The sequence below is a fragment of the Pseudorasbora parva genome, chromosome 16 (assembly GCF_024679245.1).
Source record: "Pseudorasbora parva isolate DD20220531a chromosome 16, ASM2467924v1, whole genome shotgun sequence".
NCBI lineage: Eukaryota > Metazoa > Chordata > Actinopteri > Cypriniformes > Gobionidae > Pseudorasbora > Pseudorasbora parva.
The window spans coordinates 21,063,607-21,089,634 of NC_090187.1; the positions used below are offsets into that span (position 1 = coordinate 21,063,607).

Genomic DNA, 26,028 nt, shown 5'->3' on the forward strand with positions numbered 1-26,028 from the left:
AGCATTGAATATCGATGTGACATGTTTTGACTCCACCCCTCAAAGAATCGGAATCGAGAATCGAAAAGAACCGGAATCGAAAGTAAGAATCGGAATCGGAATCAGAATCGTTCAAATCAAAACGATGCCCAACCCTACCTGTAAATATGGTTCACTAAATAATCAAGGCACACCAAGGCCTGGGACACACTGCAAGCGTGCCGTGAGCGTCTCGGGTGCGTGGCGTGTCCGTTTTTATTTCGGCTCCTATGTTAACCGGTTAGAGCTTGCAAACTGCCTGCGTCACACATGCGGTCCAAGACGCACGGAAAACACGTGCATGCTTCAAATAGAAGAGACGCCATATATTTCATGCGACACGCGAGACACGCAAGCGTTTCCAGGCAAAATAGAATAGAAAAAGATGTTTATATGTCATTTTGAAACTAATACATATTAATAAATGACAGTTTCATTTTTGAAAGTCTTTAGGTTAACATAAATGCAGATATAGGCCTAATTGTAATAATAAAAAACAACATAATTATCGATCTTGAAATATTAAACCTGTCAATACAGAATTAAATATTCTGTAGCCTATTTTGCCGTCAATACCATAGATATGTATGGTTAATAGGCTACTGCCGATGTTGTCTTTGCTGTTTCAATAGAGGCAATATATTTATATTTAACATGAAGTATAGGGCTTTCCTTTACATTAATAGCAGCAGCAGCGCCGCTTCAGACACACTTTTGCCGTGCAAAGACAGAGAAAACGCCACGCAGCCGCCTTGCGGCTGACATGCAACAGAAACGTCAAGCTCACACCGTGCTTTCAGTGTCTCAGGCCTAACACAATGTTGTACTGTTTACCAAAACTTGCTGCAAACATCTGTATAGTGAAACTGTTGTGTATTTACTTAAGCCATTCAAATGCACTGACACAGTGCTAGATGTATTGAGCGCTCCATGAGCCAAGTGACTGTGTGCGCTGGCGGGAGACAAGAGCATGTCGCAACTCCGTTTTTCAAAGCCTCTCTGGCTTTAACATTATGCCACATTAGCGCCAAAACTCAATTTATTGCTTGAATTTTGCATTAAAAATTAAAAAAATTAAAAGCTCAGCTTTGTTTAATACAAGCCTGCAGTCTCCCTCTCAGATACTGAAGCTTTCGCGCCTCGATCGCCCCCCGGTGACCGGTCCCAGTATAGCCGCCCCTCTGTGTTTTCTAATGGACGCGAGTCAAACTAAACAATAAAATTACACTTCAAATATTTATTCCCCTAAGTTAGTTTATGCCATTGAAGGCAGTTATCATCACGATGATTTCATTTCAAGTGTTCATTTTTAAAATAAATTTAGTTTTAGTTAGTTATCTGATGCTTTAAAAACGGGGGGTGTGACGACATGATTGACAGCTGAGACTGACGTCTTCTCTGAGTGAAGTTGTCACTGAGGCACTAACGGACTTTATTTCAGAATTTTTGGGAGCAGATTGGTGCTTTAGCTTTAATTTCTACATTTCCATAACTGTTTATTTCACACCAACATAATTAATTGTTCTGCATCTGCGAGAGTGTGGGCGGGCTTTTGATATCGCGACTGTACTTCCTGCTCTACTTCCTGTGCTCTACTGCGCAACTCCGGTCCCGAAATCGCTACTGTGCAGACTCGGTCCCAAGATGTCAGCGCCGTGCACCCCGCCGGAAAGCTTCAAATATGGCAAGCGGAAACAGATGATGTCGAGTCGTCCATATTTTTTTACGGCCTATGGTTTAATATCAAAAGCAGGTTTGGCAATTTGATGTGAGGTTCAGTTGGGCAGAGTGAGAGCGTGTGACAGACCCTGAATGCAGCCAGGTGTCTCATGCCAAATGCGTGAGAGTTGGCAACCCTGCTGAAGTACTGTATTTCTCATATTGGAAAATCCTTCCATCCTGGTTGGTTTGTCTTGAAAAAAGTTCAAGACAAACCAACCAGCTGTGGGATGAATTACATCACAACAACATGTGCCAAAAGAAAATTTGAATAAATCAGTGTAAGAAAATAAATGTTAAGGCGGCATAGATACAACATTGTTCTTTCACGAGGGTTATGAAACAATGATGCAGAATGATTAAGCATTAAAATACAAAACTATTGAGTATAAGTAATTTAAAAAAAAAACAAAAAAAACGTTTTTGTTCAAAGGTCTATTACAAAATATTCAAATATACATGCTGACAGTGATTTGAGCACTTAATTTGCAATGCTTTATTCTGGGAGTGGGCAGTCAAATTATATAACAGCTTTTTTATTTCTATTGTTGTTTCATTGTTTCAAAAAGTACACTACCGTTCAAAAGTTTAGTGTCCCTAAGAATCCGCGCTGTCTATCACTCGGCAGCTAAATCTATATTTGTCCAAATATGCACGTTTCACTAAGAGCCCGAACACATGCGGTTTAGTGCATGGCTGTGACCACAAATAAAACGGAGAAGACGTGGCTTTTGTTCATTATCCTACAGATTAGTTATTTTGCACTCCTGACAAAAATTAGATTGGGTTAGTCAACGCTTGCAGGTTCGGCGTGCGATTGCTCAAGTTAATTTTACTTTACCGAGCCTTTGTAGCAAAGGCTTCCACAGACGGCGCCGGTTACAGCTCGCTCGGCGCCCTTACGTTACTTCGTATCAGCACAACGCCTAGCTTTTCTCCGTGACTTTTCCGCACGCTGCTTCCAAAACTTCCCCACCATATCTGTACAATAATGATGGAAGACGACGAGCCTGACAGAAGTGACTGTCTCATGCATATTAAATAAATTATCTTGTATGCATACTACAGCGCAGGGATTGGACTGAATGAGCTTTATGTCATGAATATATATCGAGAATCGCTCGGAGCGGTCGACGTCAGCATGTGCCCAGCAGCCCATACTTGGGCTGAAAAGGCCGCGCCGACGTCAGCATTTGTGACGTTGCTCCGACTAAGCTTTTCAAACCGGAAGACAGAAATCGCTCTGAAAAATGCAAAAATAACTATTTTCACATATGAATACCATTAATGAGTACCCTTAGTGTTTTCAATAATGTGCAGCCTATACATATCTGTTTACATCTCAAAAAAAGTGTTTTGGGGTTTCATGACCCTTTAAATGTAACAGTAAAGATATAAAAGTAACAGTAAAGTACTGTTAAAAGTAACAGTAAAGATATTTGTTACAAAATATTCTACTTTAAATAAATTCTTCTGAATTTTCTATTCATCAAATAGAAATAAAAATGTATCATGGTTTCCAAAAACATCAAGCAGAACAACTGCTTTTTTTAAAATATTGATTATAATAAGAAAATGTTTCTTGAGGGTCAAATAAGCATATTAGAATGATTTTCTGCAGGAAAAAATGCTGAAAATTCAGCTTTACCATCATAGAAATAAATCACAATTTTAAAACTTTTAAATTATAAAAAATATTTCACAATATTACTGTTTTTCTGTATTTTTTAATCAAATAAATCCTCAGTGAGCAGAAGAGACTTGCATAACAAATCTTACCAACCCCAGACTTTATAAAGGTACTGTATGTGCATCATGTTTAATCATGACATCACACATTTCCTACAAAGCAGCAATCAGCTGCATAAGGTAAACAAACCTTTTTTTTTATCCTCTCGCTGACTCAGGCGGAACAGGTAACTCTCAGGTCGCTGGTTGAGGCCGCGGGAAGGGGACAGGGCAGCAGGGCTGGGGTAAGTGGGTGATTGGAGGGCTGCAAGACAAGCAAAAAATCGTCAAAAAGGGATGTGGGACAAATAATTAAATAATATAAAAACAGCAGTAAGGAAAGAGAGAATAAGAGTTCATGATTTAAACTAATACATACCAGTGGGTGACAGTGAGGCATAATCTTCACCTTGCTACCGAAGATTAGAGTTGAATTGGAGAGAAAATAAGAAGTGAAAAAGTCAAATGAGTTGAAATATCAGATTATGAACACTGGTAGGGGTGTAACATTATATCATGTCACAATATTGTTGCATTTTTATAACATAACGTTACAAAAATGCAACAATATGTATCATGGATCGTGACGATCTGCACTGTATAGTTCACCCAAAATGATAATATACTGTACGATAATTTTTTGTTTTGTTTACAGCAAACGTTTAAACAAACTCCCCACGTGCATCAATGAGCCTTGGTCGTGGTTTATCACCGTTTCTTCCTTGGATCTATTCAGACTGGAGAAAACCCCTTGCTGCCTAATATATCCCACCCACTATCAGGTGCCATGATGAAGAGATAATCAGTGTTATTCACTTGAACCTGTCATAATGTTATGCCTTATCGGTGTATAATGTTGAATATAAGGGGGCGTTCACACTTGTCATGTTTGGTTGGATTAAAACGAACCCTGGTGCGATTGCTCATTTAGTGCGATTAATTTAAACATATGTGAACGCTGCCATCTGAACCCTGGTGCGCACCAAACAAGCGGACCGAGGCCGCAAAAAACATGGGATCAACTCTGGTGCGGTTGATTGATATATGAACGCAACACGGAACAAAGACATGTAAACGAACCAAAAACCGGATGTAATGTCACAAGATGCCACGCATAGTCATATCACAAGCCATTTTAGCATTTAAACCTTTGTCTGATTATCTATAAATATATTTAAAGATAGTAACAATTGTATTTTGACGAGTGATAATTATAATTCGACTAGTCAGAATAACAATTAGAGATATCTGCAATTATAATTGCACTAAGAAGAAATCTGATTCGAGATATCTCTAAATACATTGTGACTAGTCAAAACTCTTTTTAAGATATCTGTAATGACGTCATAGATATGTTCAATAGACACGTCACACATATGCAAAGGTAATTAGATATATCTCTAATTCAGTTTCGACTAGTCACAATTCTATTTTAAGATATCTAAATTGTACCTGCTCCTAGTCAAATCTGCTGTTGTGTAGGGTTGTGACGTGAGGAAATTTTCCACCAATAATCAACGAGTGACAACATTTGGATGCATATGATTAAATGTCCAGCAGACCCAGTCAAAAAAATTGAAGAATGATTTTAAAAAGATTACAGGTTAATAAATGTTTTAATAACATTGACATTACATTTATTAGTATATTGCGTTGTGTTTACTCGTGTCATAAAGGTAATAATCCACAAGGTGGGAGTGGTGTATTGCATTATAGCAAAAGATCTGCGATGTGATATTCTGCTGTGTTGAGTGATGAGCACCAGTGTGTTGAAAAGTTATTTTAAAATTATAACGTAATGTTGCACCAGAAATAAGGCCAAATGCTTAGCTTTAAATGTGTTCCTTTGGGAATAAAAACTAACACAATTTAATCCACAGCATGCACATCTCAACATTATTTATTACTTAAGACAACAATTATTTATTAAGACAACGACCTTCTTGATCTTCTCAGCATATTATATGTCACTTTTACACATGTCCCAGGTACATTTTTATTTTCATACGTTTGATTTCCTTCTGTATAAAGGAGCTTAAAATGACCAAAGACGCAGGACTTTTTGTATACAATTCTTAAACAAAATAGCAGATGACAACGGTTTCCGTGGTAGGATTGGTTAATAAAATGTTTAAGGTGTGGCTTAGCTAAGGCATATTTGCATGCATGTTTAAGATATCTATAAAGGAGTTTTGACTAGTCAGAATGTTAATTCCAGATATCTACATTTATATTCTTTATATTCTTCCTAGTCAGAAAGCTAATTGCAGATATCTCCAAAGAAAGATCTTTCTAGTCAAAAATCAGACAGAGATATCTATAATTAAATTGCAGATATCTTTAAATGAGTTTTGACTAGGAAGAATTACAATTCAAGATATCTCGTATTAAGTTTTGCCTAGACAAAAATCCAATTCAAGATATCCAATTATTATAATCAATTATAATTTGACTAGTAATAAATTATTTGCAGATACCTACATATGTATTTTAGATATCTTTAAAATTGATGAATTAAAGATATCTCTAATTATAATTTTTACTAGTAATAATTCAGTTAGAGATATCTCTAATTATAATTTTTACTAGTAATAATTCAGTTAGAGATATCTCTAATTTAATTATGACTAGTACAATTGTAATTTGAGATATCTTTATTTAGAATTATGCCTAGTATAAAAACAATTATAGATATATTTAATTACAATTTCTACTAGTCAAAACTCCTTTGAAGATATCTGGAAATATTTTCCAATGGAAGTCAATGGAAGAATATGACTAGTAAAAATAGCATTATAGATATCTTGAATGTATATTATGACTAGTCAAATTAACATTGTAGATATCTTCAATCCATATTATGACTAGTCACAATCACATTGTAGATATCTTAAGTGCAATAACGACTAGTCAAAATTGCAGAGGAGATATCTGGAACTGGAATTATGACTAGTCAAAATTGATTTATGACTAGTATGCGAAGGTGTATTTAATGCTAAAACGGCTTGCCATATAGTCAGCTGATTTGGCGACGCGGAAAGATCGGTGTATCCAAAATAAATAACTTTAAAGTTAGAGGGCAAACGTGGAGCAACGAGGAAGTGCCTCATCAATACTTGGTCCGACGAGCATGTTTCGAAAATGCTAGAAAAAACGCACAAAAAGCATACCTGGTTATTTCTCATCAAAGGACCTGTGTTGCCCATTATTAGCAGGTACAGACGACAGAACGGCCTTCTCTTTTGCATAAGAGCCGTCTCTTTTCTACATAACGGAGGAAATACTGCTGCTGTTTTGAATGTTTTGAACATTTTATCAGCTCTTTAAGAGTTCTCAGCCGGTAAAAATAACGCCATATTGTACACGCATAAAATGATGGCATTTAATCCAGCACACAGCATTGTTTTGAATGTTCGGTAAGCAAGCTCCTACGTCATAAGCTGACCAATCAGGTTGTAAACGTCTCCCTGTGCCTTTGGTTCGGTAACTTTAGATTCGTTGTTAAAAATGCCAGTGTGAATGCTAAGCGGACCAGGACTATATGTTTTGTTTTTGTTTTTTGGTCCAGACCAAACGAACCAAACTAAATGAACTACAAGTGTGAACGCACCCTAAATGTATTACAACGTAATGGGGGAATATTTGTGGGTCCAGATAATGCCAAATGTTATTAGTAATAAGTGGCCTAAATTATATTAAAAATATTTAGTCAGGGATAAAATAGTGTAAAATAATTCTGAATTTTCAAGCATCAGAAATATATTTTTATTCTGGTATCACCATTTTCCTGTGCATTGGCTTACCAGCACCAAGTCCAAACCTATTAATATCCACTATAATATATATTAATATCCAATGTAATAACAAATGTAGCTTTTTAATCAACAGCAATTTTTGTGGTAACCTTCTACCACATGTCATGGAGTATCATAATATTGTATTGTGAGTTCAGTTTCGTGATATGAATGAAATCATGACATGAGGGTATCGTTACACCCCTAATCTGTGGTATGCGCTTTAAGTGAAATCTAGGTGTGAATTCCAAACAGAAATTAATATTCCAGGAATCAATATCTCTTGGCAGTTTTTCTAGATTCACCCCCAGATGACCTCACTTAATATTCTGTTTTTATTTGTGAGAACTTCCAAAGCCTAAACAAATATGTGCACGAATCAGCTGAAATCTTACACCATGTCTTAAACAAGCATGACATGACAGTTTCCCAGAATCATTTCCACAATGAAACTTGGTTAGGACAGGGTGTTAGATCAGATTGCAACCACAGTATCTTTGTGTAGTGAATTTTTGAGAGTAAAATCTTCAGAAAACATCCACAGGCAGCTTATTTGCATCTACAGAAATAAAACGACAGAGGCAGATCATCTCCAGGGTCTTGCAGTTCAGTACCTGCAGCGTACAGGAGGGGGCGACGGATAAAGTGGGAGACACACACCCATCCAGCGGCACAGCAGAGAGAGACTAGCCAACCACAAAGAAATGAGGAGAGGATAGAAATGAAACAAAACGAGGAGGGGAAAAAAAGAAGGAACGTAGGAAATAAATAGAAAGTTTGAGACAGTTTAAGTGTTTTGGAAGAGTTAAAGATTTCATTGTTTATTACTCAAAACAATTACAGCAGTAATGCAGGTTTCATTTCTTCTAAAAATGCTAAATGTTTTCTTCAAGGGTTCATAAATCAGGTGTGTAATAATATAATAAATACATATTAACCAATCAATATTAATGAATAAATTAGTATTAATGTTTAATATACATTTGTGAGTAAAATGATCAAGAAATATCCAAAATAAGCTTATTTGCATCTACAGAAATAAAATGGAGGCAGATCATCTGTAGGCTTCAAATAAACAAATAAATATTTATTTAATACTATGTATTATTTGATATTTACTAATGAAACTGAGATGTGTTACAACATACAAAAGTGTTTTGGTTAATTAATTTTCCTAAGCCTTATAAGCAATACTAATTGTGATGCTTGACTTAGCAAACACCACTAACATTAACAAGTTTATGCTAAATCCCCATTTTTAAAGCAGGTAAACGTGTCTCTTTCACCTGTTTGTGAGGGTCTGGCCTCTTCTTTATAGTGTTGGTATCTGTGTCTATCTCAAATATCAGTAGAGGCTCAAACTCACTCTAACACAGACAGAACCAACATGAGAGAGCGAGAGAGAGAGACAGGTAGAGAGACAGAAAGTAAAGGGGACAGACAGGGAAGCAAAAAGAAGCAGGGCAAGCGTGTTAAAGATGCGCACTGGGAAAAGCCGATCTAAAATTAAAGGTGCATTCAGTAAGTAAACATTGTAATAACTATAAAATAAATAAATAAATGAAACATTATATTGTGTATGTTAAAAAAAAATACTAATTACTGAGTGCACATTTAAAGCATGTTAGCAGTTCAAACGGATCAGAAAAGCAGTTTTGAATGGAAATAACCTTAAATTATGTTAATACATTATGCAAAGTTCTAAAGACGAATACTGACATTTGTTAAGGGAAGTGAACACAGTGAGAAAGGAGATGGAGAATGACGCATGATCCGAGCAGATTGCTCTTACCATGAAGAGGGCGGAGTCATCAGTGTGAGTGGACCGTCTGGAGGGGTACAGACTCTGGGGTGGGACAGTAATGCATATGACTACAGAGTCGCTCGCTCACTCACTCACTCACTCTCACACACACAACAGGATGAACTGATGGATAGGGAGGAAGTGAATGGGCAAATCTGAGGATGAGACTCACCTCACTGTCTGTTGGACTGAGCTTCGTAGGGCTCTGAGTTGATTTATGCTGAAAGTACAAAACCAGAAAATTGTCTTCCCATCATGGTTGGTAGCACTGGACATATTTTGGGAGTTTTGGATGCTAAAGATCAAATTTCACCCTTCAGAGCATCATCTTGTATCTTAATGTAAAAGGTTAAAGGTTAAATCCATAATTTTATATTATTGCTTTAACTTTTACTAACATTATATGTACGCAGCCTAAAACAAGATTTAATCACTATAGAGCGCTGCAGGGACAACATATTTTTGTTTTAGGCTACTGAAATTTTGCCTTACTAGGCCAAAAACTAAAAGCAAGTTACATCAACCTGAAGTCAAAGTGTTTTTGGTTAGTCCCAGGAACTTTTTATCCCCCACACCTTGCATTGCAACAGACTTTTAGGTTGAAATAAAATGCTGCGTGAACTCAACCAATCAGCATATTCAGCGCCCAAGTCCAACCCCCGAAAGTTCCTGGGCTGTTTTGAGGGGGAAATTTTTATCCGGAACTTAATTTATACCCCGGTTCCTGCGATCAAAAAACACCCCTAAGTCCCTAGGTTCTAGTGAAAGTACTTGCGGTGGAAACGCAGCTTTAGTTTTTGTTCCTGTATAAATACACCAGGTTAGGTACATGTGTGCCACCCGCTTTATTTTTGGCTTGGTACTGGTGTTGCTTTTGGCGGCCTGTTTTAATTTTAGTCTAGTCTTTGTGTCAAGCATTTTAGTTTTTATTAGCTTTAGTCACGTTCATACTCTTTTTAGTCTAGTCAAGTTTCAGTCTTCGTTATTTTTAGTAATGGAATTCTATTTAACCCAGTCAATATAGTAGAAGTACCTAGTACTTCCACAACACATTCCATTTTTCTCTCCACTTTTATATGATTAAAGTTTTTCCGAATGTTTCTTCTGTTGCTCCCATAAGCCGTATTCGGACAGTAATTGTTTCTCATGTGGACATCCGCAAAAATAAATGTGCATGCCACCTCAGTGATAAAACTCGTATATAAAAAATGTCATTTTATTCCACATGGAAATAAGTTAATACACTTATTTACATGACGTAAACATAATGCTGCTTGGTTATTTTAACATATTGCTGTCGTAATAACAGCCCATTTCAAATGTTTACATGCTTTTTAAATTTTTAGTGGTGATGGAATATATTGCCCTTGTAAATACTTGCCAGCATTTCAGAAGTCTAGATCTTTAAAATGCATACAAATTACAGTAAAGTGCAGCCATACGGTGCTCTGCAGGGGTCAAAAAGGATATAAACAGTACATTTTGAAGTGATAATATTCTTGAAAACTCATTGTGGGAGAACAAACCTCATTGGTTCTTGCAGAAGCTGAATCGTGCTACGTTACACACAAGAATAAACCGCATTAGTTCTTGCAGAAGCTCAAACGTGCAGCGCAACAGTTAAGTATTAGTATTTACATCCATTTTACATTTTACCAACCTCATTGGTTCTTGCACATCAAGCGAACGTGTTTGAGCTTCCGTTTACCACAACTGATGTGTGCAGTGCTCAATGTTTACACGTGAATAAAGGCCTAAATTAAAATTGTTCATAATATAAAGCGATCATGTCTCTTCAGAAAATTTGGACTTAAACCGCTCAATTCATATGGATTATTTTTACAATCTATTGATGAACTTTTTTTAAATGTCAAAGTGGTAGCTGAAGATGAATGATGAGGGTGAGTAAATTATGACAATTTTATTTTTTAGGTGAACTAACCCATTAAGTGGAGACTTTGAAGTTGTGTGAATATGGTGTAGTTAATTTATAGACTACCTTTAACTTTTTTTTGGCAGATGTATTTAGACTTTAAAACTCGTACATTATTGTGTTCATTTGTGAAGATCATGATGATGAACAAAATGTGTAAGAATCATAAACTTGTTTGTCACAGACCTTATTTACTGCAATAATCCAAAAGCCAATGTCAAAATTGTACTGGGATTTTGTCAAAGGGAACCATGATGATGCTAATTTACAGCCTACAAAAATATGTCTTCACTTCAGCACTCTATTTAGCAAATACATTTATAATAAATTGCGTTGTGTAAGTGTACCTTGACGTAATTCACAACCGTATCTCTTTGCACTGATCTTGTCTTCTGTCTCTCTTCTTCGTACCGCAGTGCTGCCAGCTGAGCTTCTCGCCTCACTCTCTCCACGCCGCCACCAGAACCTGACCCCACACCAGCAGGCCGCTGATAGACAAAACCAGACTAAAGCCACAGGGTTTTGTTTTGATTCACTGCATCATGGGGTGTGTATGCACAGGGACTATTACCTGGTTATGAGCGTATGAAGACCCTGTATCTGACCCACCGCTGGAGAGAAAACAACAACTGTTAGTGACAACATGGATGACTATTCTTTTTATTCTATTAAATAATAAATAATTGTTTGTATTAAATTGTTGTATTGTTGACTATTATTTTGTTTTGCATCATATGATTACAAATACAAAACTTAACAATTTTGATTTATTTTATAATATATATTATATGTACATTTAATAAATGTATACATGTATAAAATGTTTAATGTACAATCAACTTGTAAAAGTGCATGTACCATTATATGACCCCTTAAAGAGATATTAACTAATTTTTATTCTTTAAGCAGAACTGATCGCATTCACTTGCGATCCGCCATTTGAACTATACTACTGTGATACGTCACCTCATATTAAAGAGCTACAAATTTACCGTTTGAATTTTGTGATAAAATGAACTGAATACTTAATATGTTAGCATGGGAACTCGGATTGAAGTTTGTGCTTAAAACAAGCCAACTGTTAACTGTTCAAGATTGCATTCTAAACGGTTCGGCACAAGTGCACCGAACCAAAAGCCCTGTACCGAAACGGTTTGGTACGAATATGTGTACTGTTACACCCCTAATAACAGTATAAAATACAATTTATATGACTGTAATTTGGTCAGTACCGGTTATGTAAGGAGGTTTGGCGTCTTGGGTCATCAGATCTTCTGTCTCTGGAAGGGCTGGTCTTCACAGGTGAACCCTAGAAACAAGGTAAAGCTATTATAAACCCTGTTGTAACAAAATCAGAACTGATGGGATCAGCTATTAAATAGTAATACGCACCTCTCTGGTGATTCTTCTTTCAATGTAGGCCATAAACTGAGAGCTGAGGCTGACTGGCTCTGCCCCTCTACGGCTCCTCCCATCCTCTTCATCATCATCCCCTGTACAGCTGTCAATGAAGTCTATCTGTTCAATCTCTGCATCCACTACAGAAAGAGACAATAAAGTTCTTAAAGCCAACTAAACCATGGGAAAAATCTTTGTAATACATTGATACATTTCATAAGTGCATTTGTCATCTCACATGTGCCATTGGTCACGTGAGACCCCATCCGATGATCCTCACGTTCTCGTTCTCTTCTCTGTCTTTGCTCTTTGGTGATTTCTGCCACTCTCAAAGGCAAGTCTGACAACTCATCTGAAGGCTTTAAGAAGGGATAGATGGGAAAAAGGCAGACTAGATTTAATTAAAATTTTATAAAATTAGCAAAACATAATGGAGTTGGATAAATTGGATTCTTGTTTGAGTGACATAAAAAGCACTTGCCTCATTTCCTGACCATCTCTTGTCTCCGCTGTCCACACTGTTAAACCCAGAGTCCAGAGCTCCATACGGCCGACCAGAATACAAATCCTCTGCACTGAGAGGAGACAGACCAGAGAGAGAAACATCATATCATATTGCTCCATGCTAAATGTTTAAAAATAACTTTTATAAGAAAATTATTTCTAACACTCATATCACCCTACAAGAGATGAAATAAAACAAAACAAGAGATTTTACAATTTCTGTAGAAAATGTGAGTGGTGTTTACCAGGGTGTTGCTATGCAGTTGCTAAAGTGTTTTTTACATTTCTTACTGACCCAAATGAAAGGCAACTCTCTAATCTATCTGTAAACTTTGTTTCTATGCTTGAAATTAAAAGGCAAAAGTACTTATTTCAGTCAAAGTCTGTTGTGTTTTGTTTTATTATTTAATTCCATTTCCACCACGCATAAACATAATCAAGTAATCAAATAATAAGACCGTTGTGGGTGGTTTCTTAATGGGCCAAATCAAAGCAGCCGATTCTCAAGTCTCTGTGATCTTCTGTTCTATATATGGCTTGGATCCCTCCTTTAGTGTAAATCTATGGCATTTTTTATTTCATTTTTATCATCACAGAGCAAAAAAATGTCCACAATATATCATCTATCTTCATCCGGTGTTCCTGCAGTCTCTCCTCTCTTCATACCTTCATTCCAATCAATCCAATCTTTCATTCAGGTTGTGTCTTTTCCTTTCCCTCCCTTCTAATCTGCAGAATCGCCCTGTTCTGCGTATCCGCTGAGAGATACAGCTGATAAACACTGGCTCAAATTCTATGTGGGTGCGATTGAAAGCCAGGGAGCACATCAAAGTTTGATCCACATTACGGCCATAAAATCCAGAGAAATAAACTGTGTTCTCACCAGGATCCGAAGGGGAGTGGTCTTCTGTCATAGTCTGGAAGGTCTGATGCTGCTTTACATGCCTCCATGTTCAAATATTTAAATATATGGATCTTTCCCTTTATACAAATCTGTAAGAAGATGCAGAAACACATCAATAAACATGGTCCTAAGGATGTGGAAGTCTTGATTTTGTTTTTGGTGTTTACTAGAACAGGTTTTTATACTTGAAAGTTCAAAAAACACATTCATTTTGTATTAATGTATTTCACATATTTGACTTTGTTGCACTCTCTCTCTTCCCAGACTGTCAGTAACACTGTTTATTCGGCTGGACCAGTGTGTTGTGACTGGTCAACCGCATCGAGTATGTTTGGGAAATGTCATGCCTCTTACCATAACCGTGGATTTCAACACACTACTAACACAACTCAACCAGCCATGTATGACTTGGGTGTGGATTATTTAAATTAGGAATTTTAAATTGTTAAAACACATTTTAACAGGGTATTTAATCTGGACCCGCCTACATTTTTTATTTCAAGCTGATAACATCACTGTTTTCTCCAGTACGACTGTACAGCAAAATCTAATTTTGTTACAATATTATCCTGTTTGACACTGTGAAGCTACTTTGACACAATCGTGATTGTAAAAGCACTATATAAATAAAGTTGATTGATTGATTGATTGTTTTCAAGAGCACTAATTGTGCAAGGCATTAAAAAATTTGGATTTCCTACTTTGATTAACGCATGTCAAACTTATAACTCATTAGTTTTGTTTTGTCTTTTTGGATGTGGTCTTAAATAAAAGTGAAGGCGAGACATTTAAAGTTTTTCTGTGTGACATTATTGTCCTGACATCCAGTGAGCATATCCAATGGGCCGCGGGGTAATCGCACACTTTCACCTCAGTGAGGGTTTTGATGGTGAGGAGGTGAGGAGGATGCTTCAGTTTCCAGGAAAAGAAAAGTGTTTAATTAGGCGATAATTTCCATTTAGTTTTTCTCGTCTCTCTCGCTGACTGCACGCACGCCTCGTCCGTTTTGGGGAGGTGTCTATACTCGACGCGCAGACCAGTGATGAGACGTCATGCTCGGCCAGATTCGCCTGGAACTTGTGCTTCTTCCGCATGCAAAGTTACAAAATTTGACGTGCACACCGCCAAGCAAAACGGGGTCTCGCACACTCCGCGTTGAAGTCACCCTCATGTTCGTCGAGTATAAACCAGGCTTAAAGCTACACTGAAGTTAGCAGTTGGATAAATGCAAGTTAATTCTTTAGTCCAATCTTTGTGTGCTAAAAAGGCACAAAGTTCCTGTAGATATAGCAATACACAATCTACTTTTTTGCCAAATAAATGAAAAGCATGTCATCAATGTCTTCTCTCTTGCTATATCAAAATCTCACCTACCTTTCCTCAGAGATGGTCAAGTCAAGTTCAATTTGTGCATGATTACATGATTTTTTTTTTTTTAATACTGTATCCTAAATTGTGGATAATTAAGCTATACGTCATATGTATAAGTACATTTCTGTGTTGACAATTAAAAGAATAAAAACAACAAGAACTGCACAGAACCGAAAACCGTGACCCTAAAACTGTGATACGAAACTAAACCATGGGTTTTGTGAACAGTGGCGCCCCTAATATGCACCTAAAACAATCATCTGCTGCAGTTTCCATCCATTGGTGGCGGTTGAAAAGATTCCCTCTTTCCTTGTAAAGCCCTTTGAGGACCCATAAAAGTGCTATATAAATGTAACAAATTAAATATTTTGTATGTATGTATGTATATTTAGTTTGGTATTTATAGTCCATTGCTTTTGGTTGTTTTGTTCATTTATTGTGGATATTTAAAATGTTTTCTGTTTTCAGTGTTAAATGGTCTTTAGAAATAAAAGTTTGACCTTGAAATTGAAATTTGTTTTCCCCTACATTATTAAGCCATTATCATTATTTTAGATGAAAATGGTCTCAGAATGACAATATTATCGTTTATTGCAATAAATTATTAGCCAATTTATCGACCAGCAAAATGTGTTTTTGTGAGTGTGACAGGCCTGAGTGTTGATTTGTAATGCATGTTAATTAAAAACAAGTTTTGTAATAATGAATTGTTCCAGACCTTTGACATTGATGAAAATTTAGATGTGGACCTTTGAATGTAGACTTTGAGAAACCCTGGTGTCAATATTGCCGTGCTACATATATATTTACATATCATTATATACACGATATAGCAAAATCTGTACCAATACACATTTTATAATGTTGCCACATTACAGTGGGGGAAATAATTGTGATCCCCTGCTGATTTTGTAAGAAATAAAGGGTTTATATTTTTTATGGTAGGTTTATTATAATGGCTAGAGACAGAATATCAACATAAACACCACAAACATTCTGCCTCCAACAGATTGATTATGTCCCCATGTAAAACACAGATTAGTCAGGTCACTTTATGTTTATTGTTGTTGAACAGCTAGCACAAGCTCTCCATGAGTCGGTGGGCGAGGCTACTGGATTAGATGCACTAGAGATTCTGTAGAGGCGGTGTTTCGTAGCACAATGACGTAAGTATGAAGCACCGGACCGTTTACTGAGCCTGGTGTCTATAAAAGCTTTTCTTTGACTAAAAAGGAAGTTTTCAGCTCTGAAACTTACAGGATATTCTTATATTACCATGACCTTTTATATATCAAAAACTCAAGGGAAATTTGATTTCTCAATTCATCACCCCTTTAAGAAGAAAATATGTAATATCAGCTTGTTATTTGTAAAAAAAAGTCACCTCTCCACAGAATTTGTACATTTCATTCCAACCTAACCACAACTATGGGCAAGACCAAAGAGCAGTCAGAGGACATCAAGGACAGGATTGTAGACCTGCACAAGGCTGAAATGGACTAACAAGACCATAAGCAAGAAGGTTGGTGGGAAGGAGAACACTGGACTAACACACACTAATGTTAGTGTGATTATTTGGAAAAGGAAGAAATGGAAAATAACCATCAATAGCCCTTGGTCTGGAGCTCCATGCAAGATTTTGCCTCATGGGGTAAGGATGAGCTTGAGAAAGGCGAAGTATCAGCCAAGAACTACATGGGAGGAGCTTGTTAACTCTTTCCCTGCCAAACACAGAAATTTCCGTTATTTGTGAGAAAATGCTTCGAGGACAATAATGGAATTTTCCGGGTTTCCATGTTTTCACCATCGGAACACACACACGAGTAAGACGCAGTGAAACCGACGATTGCATGTAATCATAAGCATAAGTAAATAATGTGATCATCGTCAATAAACAGGATATGAATCAAAACTGCCTAATGTTACTGAATGAAATGTGGACCCAGGACGAGCTACTATGCTGACTATGAGAATGACCAAAAGATCACCATCCCTACATTCAAGCACACAGGTGGAAACATTATGCTTTGGGGACTCTGCTAAGGGTATAGGACGACTTGGCCACATTGAGGGGCTGATAGACAGGGCCTTGCACCACAAAATTTTGGACAAAAACCTCCTTCCCTCAGCCAGAAGACTGAAGATGGGTCGTGCATGGGTATTCCAGCATGACAATGACCCAAAACATACTGCCAAGGCAACAAAGGAGTGCCTCAAGAAGATGCATATTAAAGGGTTAGTTTACCCAAAAATGAAAATTATGTCATTAATGACCCTCATGTTGTTCCACACCTGTAAGACCTTCATTCATCTTCAGAACACAATTCCACAAAATATGTGTCTGGACTACTTTGATGATGTTTTTATTACCTTTCTGGATATGGACAGTATACCATGAACCCATTTTCAATGGAGGGACAGAAAGCTCTCAGACTAAAAATAAATTATCTTAAACTGTGTAGCCAAGATGAACAGAGGTCTTATAACTGTGAAACGACATGAGGGCGAGTCATTAATGACATAATTTTCATTTTTGGGTGGACTAACCTTTTAAGGTCAATGAGTCTCCTAGCCAACCTCCAGACCTTAATCCTATAGAAAATCTGTGGAGGAAGCTGAAAGTTCAAGTTGCCAGGCGACAGCCAAGAAAAATTAAGGACTTAGAGAGGATCTGTAAATAGGAGTGGACTAAAATCCCTCCTGAGATGTGTGCAAGCCTGGTGACCAACTACAAGAAATGTCTTTCCTCTGTGCTTGCCAACAAACACTTTCTCCACCAAATACTTAGTCATAGTTTTGCTTGGGGATTAAATACTTATTTCACTTACTGAAATGCAAATACATTTCATAACCTTTATATAACGTGTTTTTTCTGGATTTTTAGGTTGATATTCTGTCTCTATCCTTTATAATAAACCTACCATAAAAATTATAGACCGTTCATTTATTTGTAAGTGGAAAACTTACAAAATCACCAGGGGATCAAAATTATTTTCCGCAGTGTTTAACATGAATCAAAACAGGAACACGTGTTACCTGTGCAGGTGGGCTTTGCAGAGGATTGTTGTCCAGAATAATGCTCTGAAGGTGTCTGAGATTGCGGTAGCATACAGGGATTGTCGTTACCTTGTTACAGGAAAAATCCAGCCGGACCAACGGCAGCTCAGCCAACTCTGAAAAACAATCAACAGAGAAATGACACAAAACATCTACTAAAAAACGTCACTCATCTGCAGGTGCTGCGTTTCATACCAGGAGGCAGGCGAACGAGGTGGTTTCTGCGGATGTTGAGGTCACGTAGAGTTTCCAGCTGACCGATCTGTGGAGGAAGAGTCTGGATCTCATTACAGCTGACGTCCTTAAAGAGAGACAGAAAAAGTTAATGAGTAATGTGCATGAGTGAGAAAAGATGTGAAGATAAACTGCAGTTCAAGAAAGTGCTGGTCCACACACACCAGTTCAGTGAGCTGTCTGAGTTTGCCCAGATCCTCTGGCAGGGATACCAGCTTATTATTGCAAGCAATCAGAACTTTGAGCGGCAGTCGGCACAAATGAGCGGGGAGCGTAGACAACTGGTTCCGACTGCAGAGAGAAAATGAAAATCATGGAAATAAAACATACAGTGCCCCAAAAAAATAGATTTAGGAACACTTCAGTGATACTTTCCTGTGAAAGAGTTCTAAGTTGCTAAAGAGTTTGAAGTGATTATAAGCATGTTGTTTATTATTAATTAAAACTATAAACATTTAAATAAAGCTTAAATTACATCAATTATAAATATTATGTACAAAAATATATATGGAATGATTCACCCAAAAATGAAAATTCTCTCATCCTTAACTCATGCCATCCCTGCTGTATATTACTTTTTTTTAGATAAACACCAACAGGATGACAGGAGAGTAATTGATAAGATAATTTTCATTTTTGTGTAAACTAACCCTTTTAAACTTGCCTGGCAACCAGTAATCAAAATAACATGAGCAGGAGCCATTTATAGGAGCCATTAGCTCCTATAAGAGGGAAAAATAGCCACCACGTTTTTTTTTTAAAGGATGAGCTTAAAAGTAAAAAAAAAATAGTAAAAAGTAAATAAATAATAAATTCAGGCAGTAAAAAGTCACGCCTGAAAATCCTCCCTCAGATCTCCCCCTCCCCCTCTCATTTCAGTCAATAGGGGTAGACGAAGTTTCAGGCGTGACTTTTTACTGCCCCGAGTTGAAGTACTCTCAAAAGTGCTATCCCGCCAGACATTATAGTTATCCTTTCTAATCCGCTTAGAAAAGCACCATGTTTTATTTTGTGTCACCATACTTGGTTGTTCAGCTATTCGTGTAACTGTATTTATATAGAGAAAACGTGGAGGTGTTCGGTGGCTTCTAACTTGATCTCTGTTTGGTACCTAATGAATGAACTGGGCTTAGTGGGCTAAGCTAAGTGGTATCAAAATAGCGCTTAAGTGCAAGCAATGAGACGAAAGAGGTATGTATCAACTCGTCTTAGTTAAGGGAATAACATAGTTTAATATGAAAAAGAGGTGGAGTATCCCTTTAAGAGCCATAAAGAATAAATGTGTTTTAATTTTGTTGTGTTGTCACAGCTGCCCTACTTTTACAGCATCAGCATTTTCATCCATCTTGTGAACGTCCTGGAAACGAAGATTCACTTAAAGCAGGAACTGTATTGATTTTCCAACTTGAGAACTGCATACGGTTAGGGCTGAACGATATATCATTATCGTATCTATATCTAGATATGAACTTTTAAGATATTACTATCGAAAAAAGCAACGATATAGACAATATAGATTTCCCCTCTCCGCGCTCACCCTGCATACAACTTTGGCAGTCACAACAAATATCAGTTTTAAGAGTAACCTTGAATACACCGCTAAAGCCAGTGCGCACACACTACCAGGACGTGGGAACTATATTGAGAGAGGGGGGCGGCATTTCCATGGTGACGCGTCATTGCAAAAGAGCTGTCTAAGGACACTAGAGACAAAATGGTACACATCCACAAGGCTGGAAAGGGCTACTGGGAAATTGCCAAGCAGCTTGGTGAAAAAAGGTCCACTGTTGGAGCAAACATTAGAAAATGGAAAAAGCTAAACATGATTGTCAATGACCTGACAAGAGCTGGGACCACCGTTTCCAAGGTTACTGTTGCCAATACACCAAGACGTCATGTTTTGAAATCATGCATGGCATGGAAGGTTTCCCCTGCTTAAAACAGCACGTGTCCAGACCCGTCTTAAGTTTGCCAATGACCATTTGGATGATCCAGGAGTCATGGGAGAAAGTTATGTGGTCAGATTAGACCAACATAGAACTTATTGGTCATAATTCCACCAAATGTGTTTGGAGGAAGAAGAATGATGAGTACCATCCCAAGAACACCATACCTACTGTGAAGCATGGGGGTGGTAGCATCATGCTTTGGGGGTGTTTTTCTGCACACATGGGACAGGTCGACTGCACTGTATTAAGGACAGGATGACCGGGGCCATGTATTGCAAGATTTTGGGGAACAACCTCCCTTCCCTCAGTTAGAGCATTGGAGATGGGTAGAGGCTGGGACTTCCAACATGACAATGACCTGAAGCACACAGCTAGGATAACCAAGGAGTGTCTCTGTAAGAAGCATATCAAGGTTCTGCCGTGGCCTAGCCAGTCTCCAGACCTAAACCCAAAAGTGAATCTTTGGCGGAAGCTCAAACTCCGTGTTTCTCAGCGACAGGTCAGAAACCTGACTGATCTAGAGAAGATCTCTGTGGAGGAGTGGGCCAAAATCCCTCCTGCAGTGTGTGCAAACCTGGTGAAAAACTACAGGAAACGTTTGACCTCTGTAATTGTAAACAAAGGCTACTGTACCAAATATTATCATTAAAAAAAATATATTTTTAAAAATTATAAAAATAATGTTTATATTATTTTTGTAATATAATAAAAATTGTCAATTATAAAAATGTCTGTCAATTATAAAAATATATATATAATTGAAATAAATAATTGATTTTCTCAGGTATTCAAATACTTATTTGCAGGTGTATCAAACAAATAAATAGTTTAGAAAAATCATACATTGTGATTTCTGGACTTTTTTATTAGATTATGTCTCGCACAGTGGACATGTACCTACGATGACAATTTCAGAACCCTCCCCCTCCATGATTTCTAAGTGGGAGAACTTGCAAAATGGCAGGGTGTTCAAATACTTATTTTCCTCACTGTATTTACCCAAATGCCCATTTCTATAGTTCATTTTCTAGCTGACTCACAAGTTTATGATCACTGAATGGCTTTTCTGAGGTAAATTTGACTTCAAGTAAAATGACCGTTTTACACAAGCTATTTCAAAGGTTGAAATGCTACTTGAACGTTTTTTTGCTAATTGAAAAGGATTATTTCACTGCAAAATGAAAATGTCCTGATATTTTACTCACCATTTTACTTTCTCTCTTCAGTCAAAGTTTTTTGAGGAAAATATTTCTAGATTTTTCACCACATAATAGTTTTCGATTGCAACCAACTGGCTAAAGGTCCAAATCAATCCAGTTTCGAAGGGCTTCACAGGCTCTGTGTGATCCCAGATGAGGAATAGGGTCTTATATAATGAAACCATTGGTTATTTAAAAAAATAAATAATTTTTTTATATACTTTAACCTAAATTGCTCATCTTGCCCTGCTCTGCGACCTGCTAGTGATTGCGCAATCGTGTTAAATGCCACACTAGGCATAGGCGGAAATACCGGCCCAAGCGAACGTGCGAGAATGAATACAAATGCTCTTTACCAAAAATACTCAATTTTCAACGTCAAAATCTTCCAACATCGTTTTTATTTTTTTGCTTATGGGCGTTTGTGTGTCTTTGCACGTGCGCTTTGTAAACGTCTAGTGCACCCTTTTCGATCACTGGCATGTCGCAGAGCAGCACAAGAGGAGCAATTTAGGTTAAAAAGTATATACATTTTTTTTTATTTCACTAGATAAGACCCTATTCCTCGTCTGAGATCGCGCAGACCCTCTAAAGGCCTTCGAAGGGCTTTGAAACTGCATTGATTTGGACCTTCAACCAGTTGACTCTAATTAAACACCATTATGTGAAAAAAAATCCTGGAATGTTTCCCTCAAAAATTATTTATTTTAGACTGAATAAAGAAAGAAATTAACATATTGGATTAGATGGGGGTACGATAAAAATATCATTAGAAATATCAAAAGTATATTTTTTATTTTGAAGAGAAACTAATCCATTAAAGAGCACTAAAACCACATGTATTGCTTGTATTTCGTGATAAACATGAAAAAATTTGAAAGCTAAAAGTTTCTTAATTGTTTACTAAAATTAACAAACACATTAAAAGTGACATTTTAAAGGTGACAATTAAGTACAAATCTTGCTGCGATTATGGATGGCTGTGCTTCAGGCAGTAACAGAAAACAGCATGGATTAAAAAAATATTGAGAATAAGAATCCATATTTACATCCCTTTTGTTACATTACAGCTAACATGTTTATCTGTTGAAGTTTATGCACAAAATACTGCATTTCTGCACTTTTACAGTACTTGAATGTTGACACGTCTCAGTTCCTTTCTATCACTCTCATGCTGGCATAGCCGTCACAAAAACTAGATTTAAGACTAGTTGATGCTCCAACTAGATTGTTAGATGGTTGGAAGCTCGATAGAGATAAGGGCTTTGAAAAAGTGTGATATTTTTTGTTTTGACATGCATTTTTGACACGGAAAGCTGATCCTCGCTGTTGCAGTCCGTATTTTGCTGCTCGAGCTTGGTATTTTTTTTTTTCTACTGCAACTTTGCAGCAGGTCAAAAAAAAGATGGACTACTCATTACAGAACATGCAGGTAAAAAGACGTTTAATTTTTAATCATACATGTAAATTTATATTGTCACCAGTGGCAATATTTTTGGCCGCAAATGAAAGTTTTTGACTGCTTTAGTCACAGACTGGAGCCTTGATAAGTTATGAATTACTAAAACTAAAAGCTAAACAGAAATATATATATATATATATAAAAAATAAAATAAAAAGCTAATAAAGAAATGACAAAAGAACAGCACAACAAAACTCCTAATATGTTAAAATGACTGGTCAAAATCAAAAGAGCCCACATCTCTGTATCTAGATATGGACTTTAATGCATGTCTGCAGGATTTTTTGTGCCCATCTTCCAGGCCAATTTTTGTGAGTCAGATCGCTTAAAGTAATAACACACCTCACACGCTTCCAAAAAGCCAAACAACATAAAGTGTAATAACATCTGAAACACAAACAGTGCATGACTGGCTCAAATATAAGAGATTGTTTGAGATTGTTCAAATATCTAGCCTTCAATGTAAGCAATAGTAATAATGGATTCAACTTTTTTTATCTGAAAATAATTACATAAACAAAACAAATTCATGACACATTTTACAAAATTGAGTACTGTAATGTTATGAATGTGGTGACCTGATATTTAGGTAGGTGAGGGACTGTAGGTTGATCAGACTCTCTGGTAGTGAACGTAGGCAGTTCTGGTACAGGTTCAAATTCTCCAGCGACACAAACATGCACACATCCATCGGCAGCTCCGTCAACCTGTTTCGTGACAGATCTGATAACAGAGAGAGAAAGAGAGATGGACAAGAAAAAAAGACAATAAGAAACGCATGTCTGGCAGGAGACGAGCTGCACACCTGTGTTTGGTTTCACTCATGTAAAAGCGTGTTTGACGAGTTCTTGGCTCATTTCTGGACCATTTTCCTGGAAACAAATCTTTAAAACCCCTCTAGAATCTCTACTCTCCAGCAGGTAAATGAAACTACACTATTATATCAGTATTAGCCAAAATCCTGGAAAGTTTCTGGAAACTTTGCAACTCTAACCACTATGGATCTAAATTTGCCAATATTGGAAGCAGGATGTATTAAAGGGGTGATGAATTGAAGCTTTTGATATATTAAAGTTCATGGTGATATAAGATAATCTTGTAAGTTTCAGAGCTGAAAACTTCCTTTTTAGTCGAAAAAAAAGCTTTCATAGACAGCAGGCTCATAAAACGCTTGTGGGCTTCATACCTACGTCATCACGCGACAAAACACACCTACAGCACGTCTAATTCAATAGCCTTAGTTTTCCAGACAGGCTACCAAAACGATCTGGGCGCGCACGTGTGTGTGTGTGTGTGTGTGTGTGTTCACGCTTATGTACATGTTACATGTAATACAATCGTGGGTGGATGAGAAATAAATCATTATGTTTGTTTGATAAAGTTTTAGCTGCAGCTTTCAAAATAATCTCTCTGTCATGAGAACTGAACTGACAGGGGCTAGACATGACAGCGGAGCTAAAGCTCAATAAATATGCAAATCTTCTCCAATCCTAGCCGTGGGTGTTTACTTCCAAGTCTCCAGTGTGACACGCCCATCCAAACCCAGCATTTACAATACAGCCTCTAAACCAGTGTAGAAAATAGCCTATTACTTATTAGTTATGATGTTTTGAATGTAAAAACCACACGAAAGGCATTAGTTGACCTCTCAGACAACAGAATAAAAAAAAAAAGCCAGTTCATGACATCTTTAGGGGGGGGGGGGGGGGGGGGCACACAATCAATCTTGAGTACCTATAGAGTAGCATTGTCACAATACCAAAATTATGACTTCGATACGATACCAGACTAAAATATCGATACTAAATCGATACCACAGTAAAAAAAAGATAAGATGCTTAATATGACAACAGAACTTGTTATTATTCATTGTTATTTTTTACTAAAAATTCATGTGGCCAGCATGTTCCTTAGGGTTGGGCATTGTTTTGATTTGAACAATTAGCCTATTGATCAATTACTATTAAAATTCTCTCACAAATTTTTGCTATCTCAATGTATTTTTTACAATGGGCTAATTGTGTTGCAGTAGCTTACACGCAGCACAAGAAAGCTTGATTTCGAATGGTAAATTGAATGTAAAAAGACGAGTAAACAGTAATCAAATAAGAACAAATAAACAGATTACAAACAATAGCACAAATAAATGCAATAGAATAGAAGATACAAATTAAATAGACTGCTTTATTTTTTCAGGTAGGTCTAACATTCAGATAAGAAACTGAATAAAACAAATGCATAGTAATTACATTTAAAACAACATTGGATAATGTTCTTTGTAAAAAAAATTCAATAGCTTACAGATGAAACTATTAAAGTTACACAAGTTGATCAGTCAAGAGCAGTGTGATCGTTTGTCTTTCTGAAGTTTGAATAACAAATGACTGCGGTCCCTTTAAGACTAAGGGGCGCATGGATCCTAAACACTGTTCCTGTTACTCGTTCTTCCTGAACTGTTTGCGACTGTGTTTACATTAATACTCTTCCAGATGTGCACTGATAATTCTTTGAGTGTATCTGACCAATAATAAGCTGGAAAAAGAAGCAAATGTTTGCACTTGTATCATGTCAGAGGCGGCTTTATTACGGTAGGCTATGTGTGTGCGCTTCAGATGTGAGCACGAAATCTGCGGGGATTAGTAGAATTAATTTATGTGCAATCCCGCGCGAAATTCAGACCGATCACACACTAACTCTAACACACTGTCATGAGGAAAAAGTCCAGCAGAACGCGCGTTCGCCGTGCTCAGAGGTTAACCGCGCTGAGTGAGAATATGCCGGTGTGTCAACTCTCTTTCGTTCGGAGAGGAGAGCGCAGCTGGTATCGATACTGTAAAAACTGAGAATCGTATCGTTTCAGATATTCCAGTATCGATACATATCGAAATATCGATATTTTTGACAACACTAATATATATCGATAGATATGTAAAAATTATATTGTGATGTAATTT

General features: G+C 37.0%; 1 protein-coding gene across 7 annotated transcripts in view; it reads right to left on the reverse strand.

Annotated features, from left to right (window-relative positions):
- lrch3 (leucine-rich repeats and calponin homology (CH) domain containing 3) overlaps positions 1-26,028 on the reverse strand; it is a 73,629-nt gene that overhangs the window by 23,319 nt on the left and 24,282 nt on the right. For 3 of the 7 annotated variants that reach the window (XM_067419933.1, XM_067419937.1, XM_067419932.1), the window contains exons 2-18: positions 23,653-23,797; positions 18,629-18,755; positions 18,426-18,531; positions 18,210-18,346; positions 13,782-13,891; positions 12,876-12,969; positions 12,633-12,753; positions 12,389-12,534; positions 12,229-12,305; positions 11,568-11,607; positions 11,344-11,484; positions 9,236-9,283; positions 9,052-9,105; positions 8,546-8,626; positions 7,874-7,945; positions 3,845-3,878; positions 3,617-3,730 (exon numbers count right to left, since the gene is read on the reverse strand). In XM_067419933.1, coding sequence (XP_067276034.1) covers positions 3,617-3,730; positions 3,845-3,878; positions 7,874-7,945; positions 8,546-8,626; positions 9,052-9,105; positions 9,236-9,283; positions 11,344-11,484; positions 11,568-11,607; positions 12,229-12,305; positions 12,389-12,534; positions 12,633-12,753; positions 12,876-12,969; positions 13,782-13,891; positions 18,210-18,346; positions 18,426-18,531; positions 18,629-18,755; positions 23,653-23,797 — 1,647 coding nt within the window. The remainder of the gene's footprint in view (positions 1-3,616; positions 3,731-3,844; positions 3,879-7,873; positions 7,946-8,545; positions 8,627-9,051; positions 9,106-9,235; positions 9,284-11,343; positions 11,485-11,567; positions 11,608-12,228; positions 12,306-12,388; positions 12,535-12,632; positions 12,754-12,875; positions 12,970-13,781; positions 13,892-18,209; positions 18,347-18,425; positions 18,532-18,628; positions 18,756-23,652; positions 23,798-26,028) is intronic. The other 4 variants (XM_067419934.1, XM_067419935.1, XM_067419936.1 and 1 more) reach the window with 4 other exon arrangements.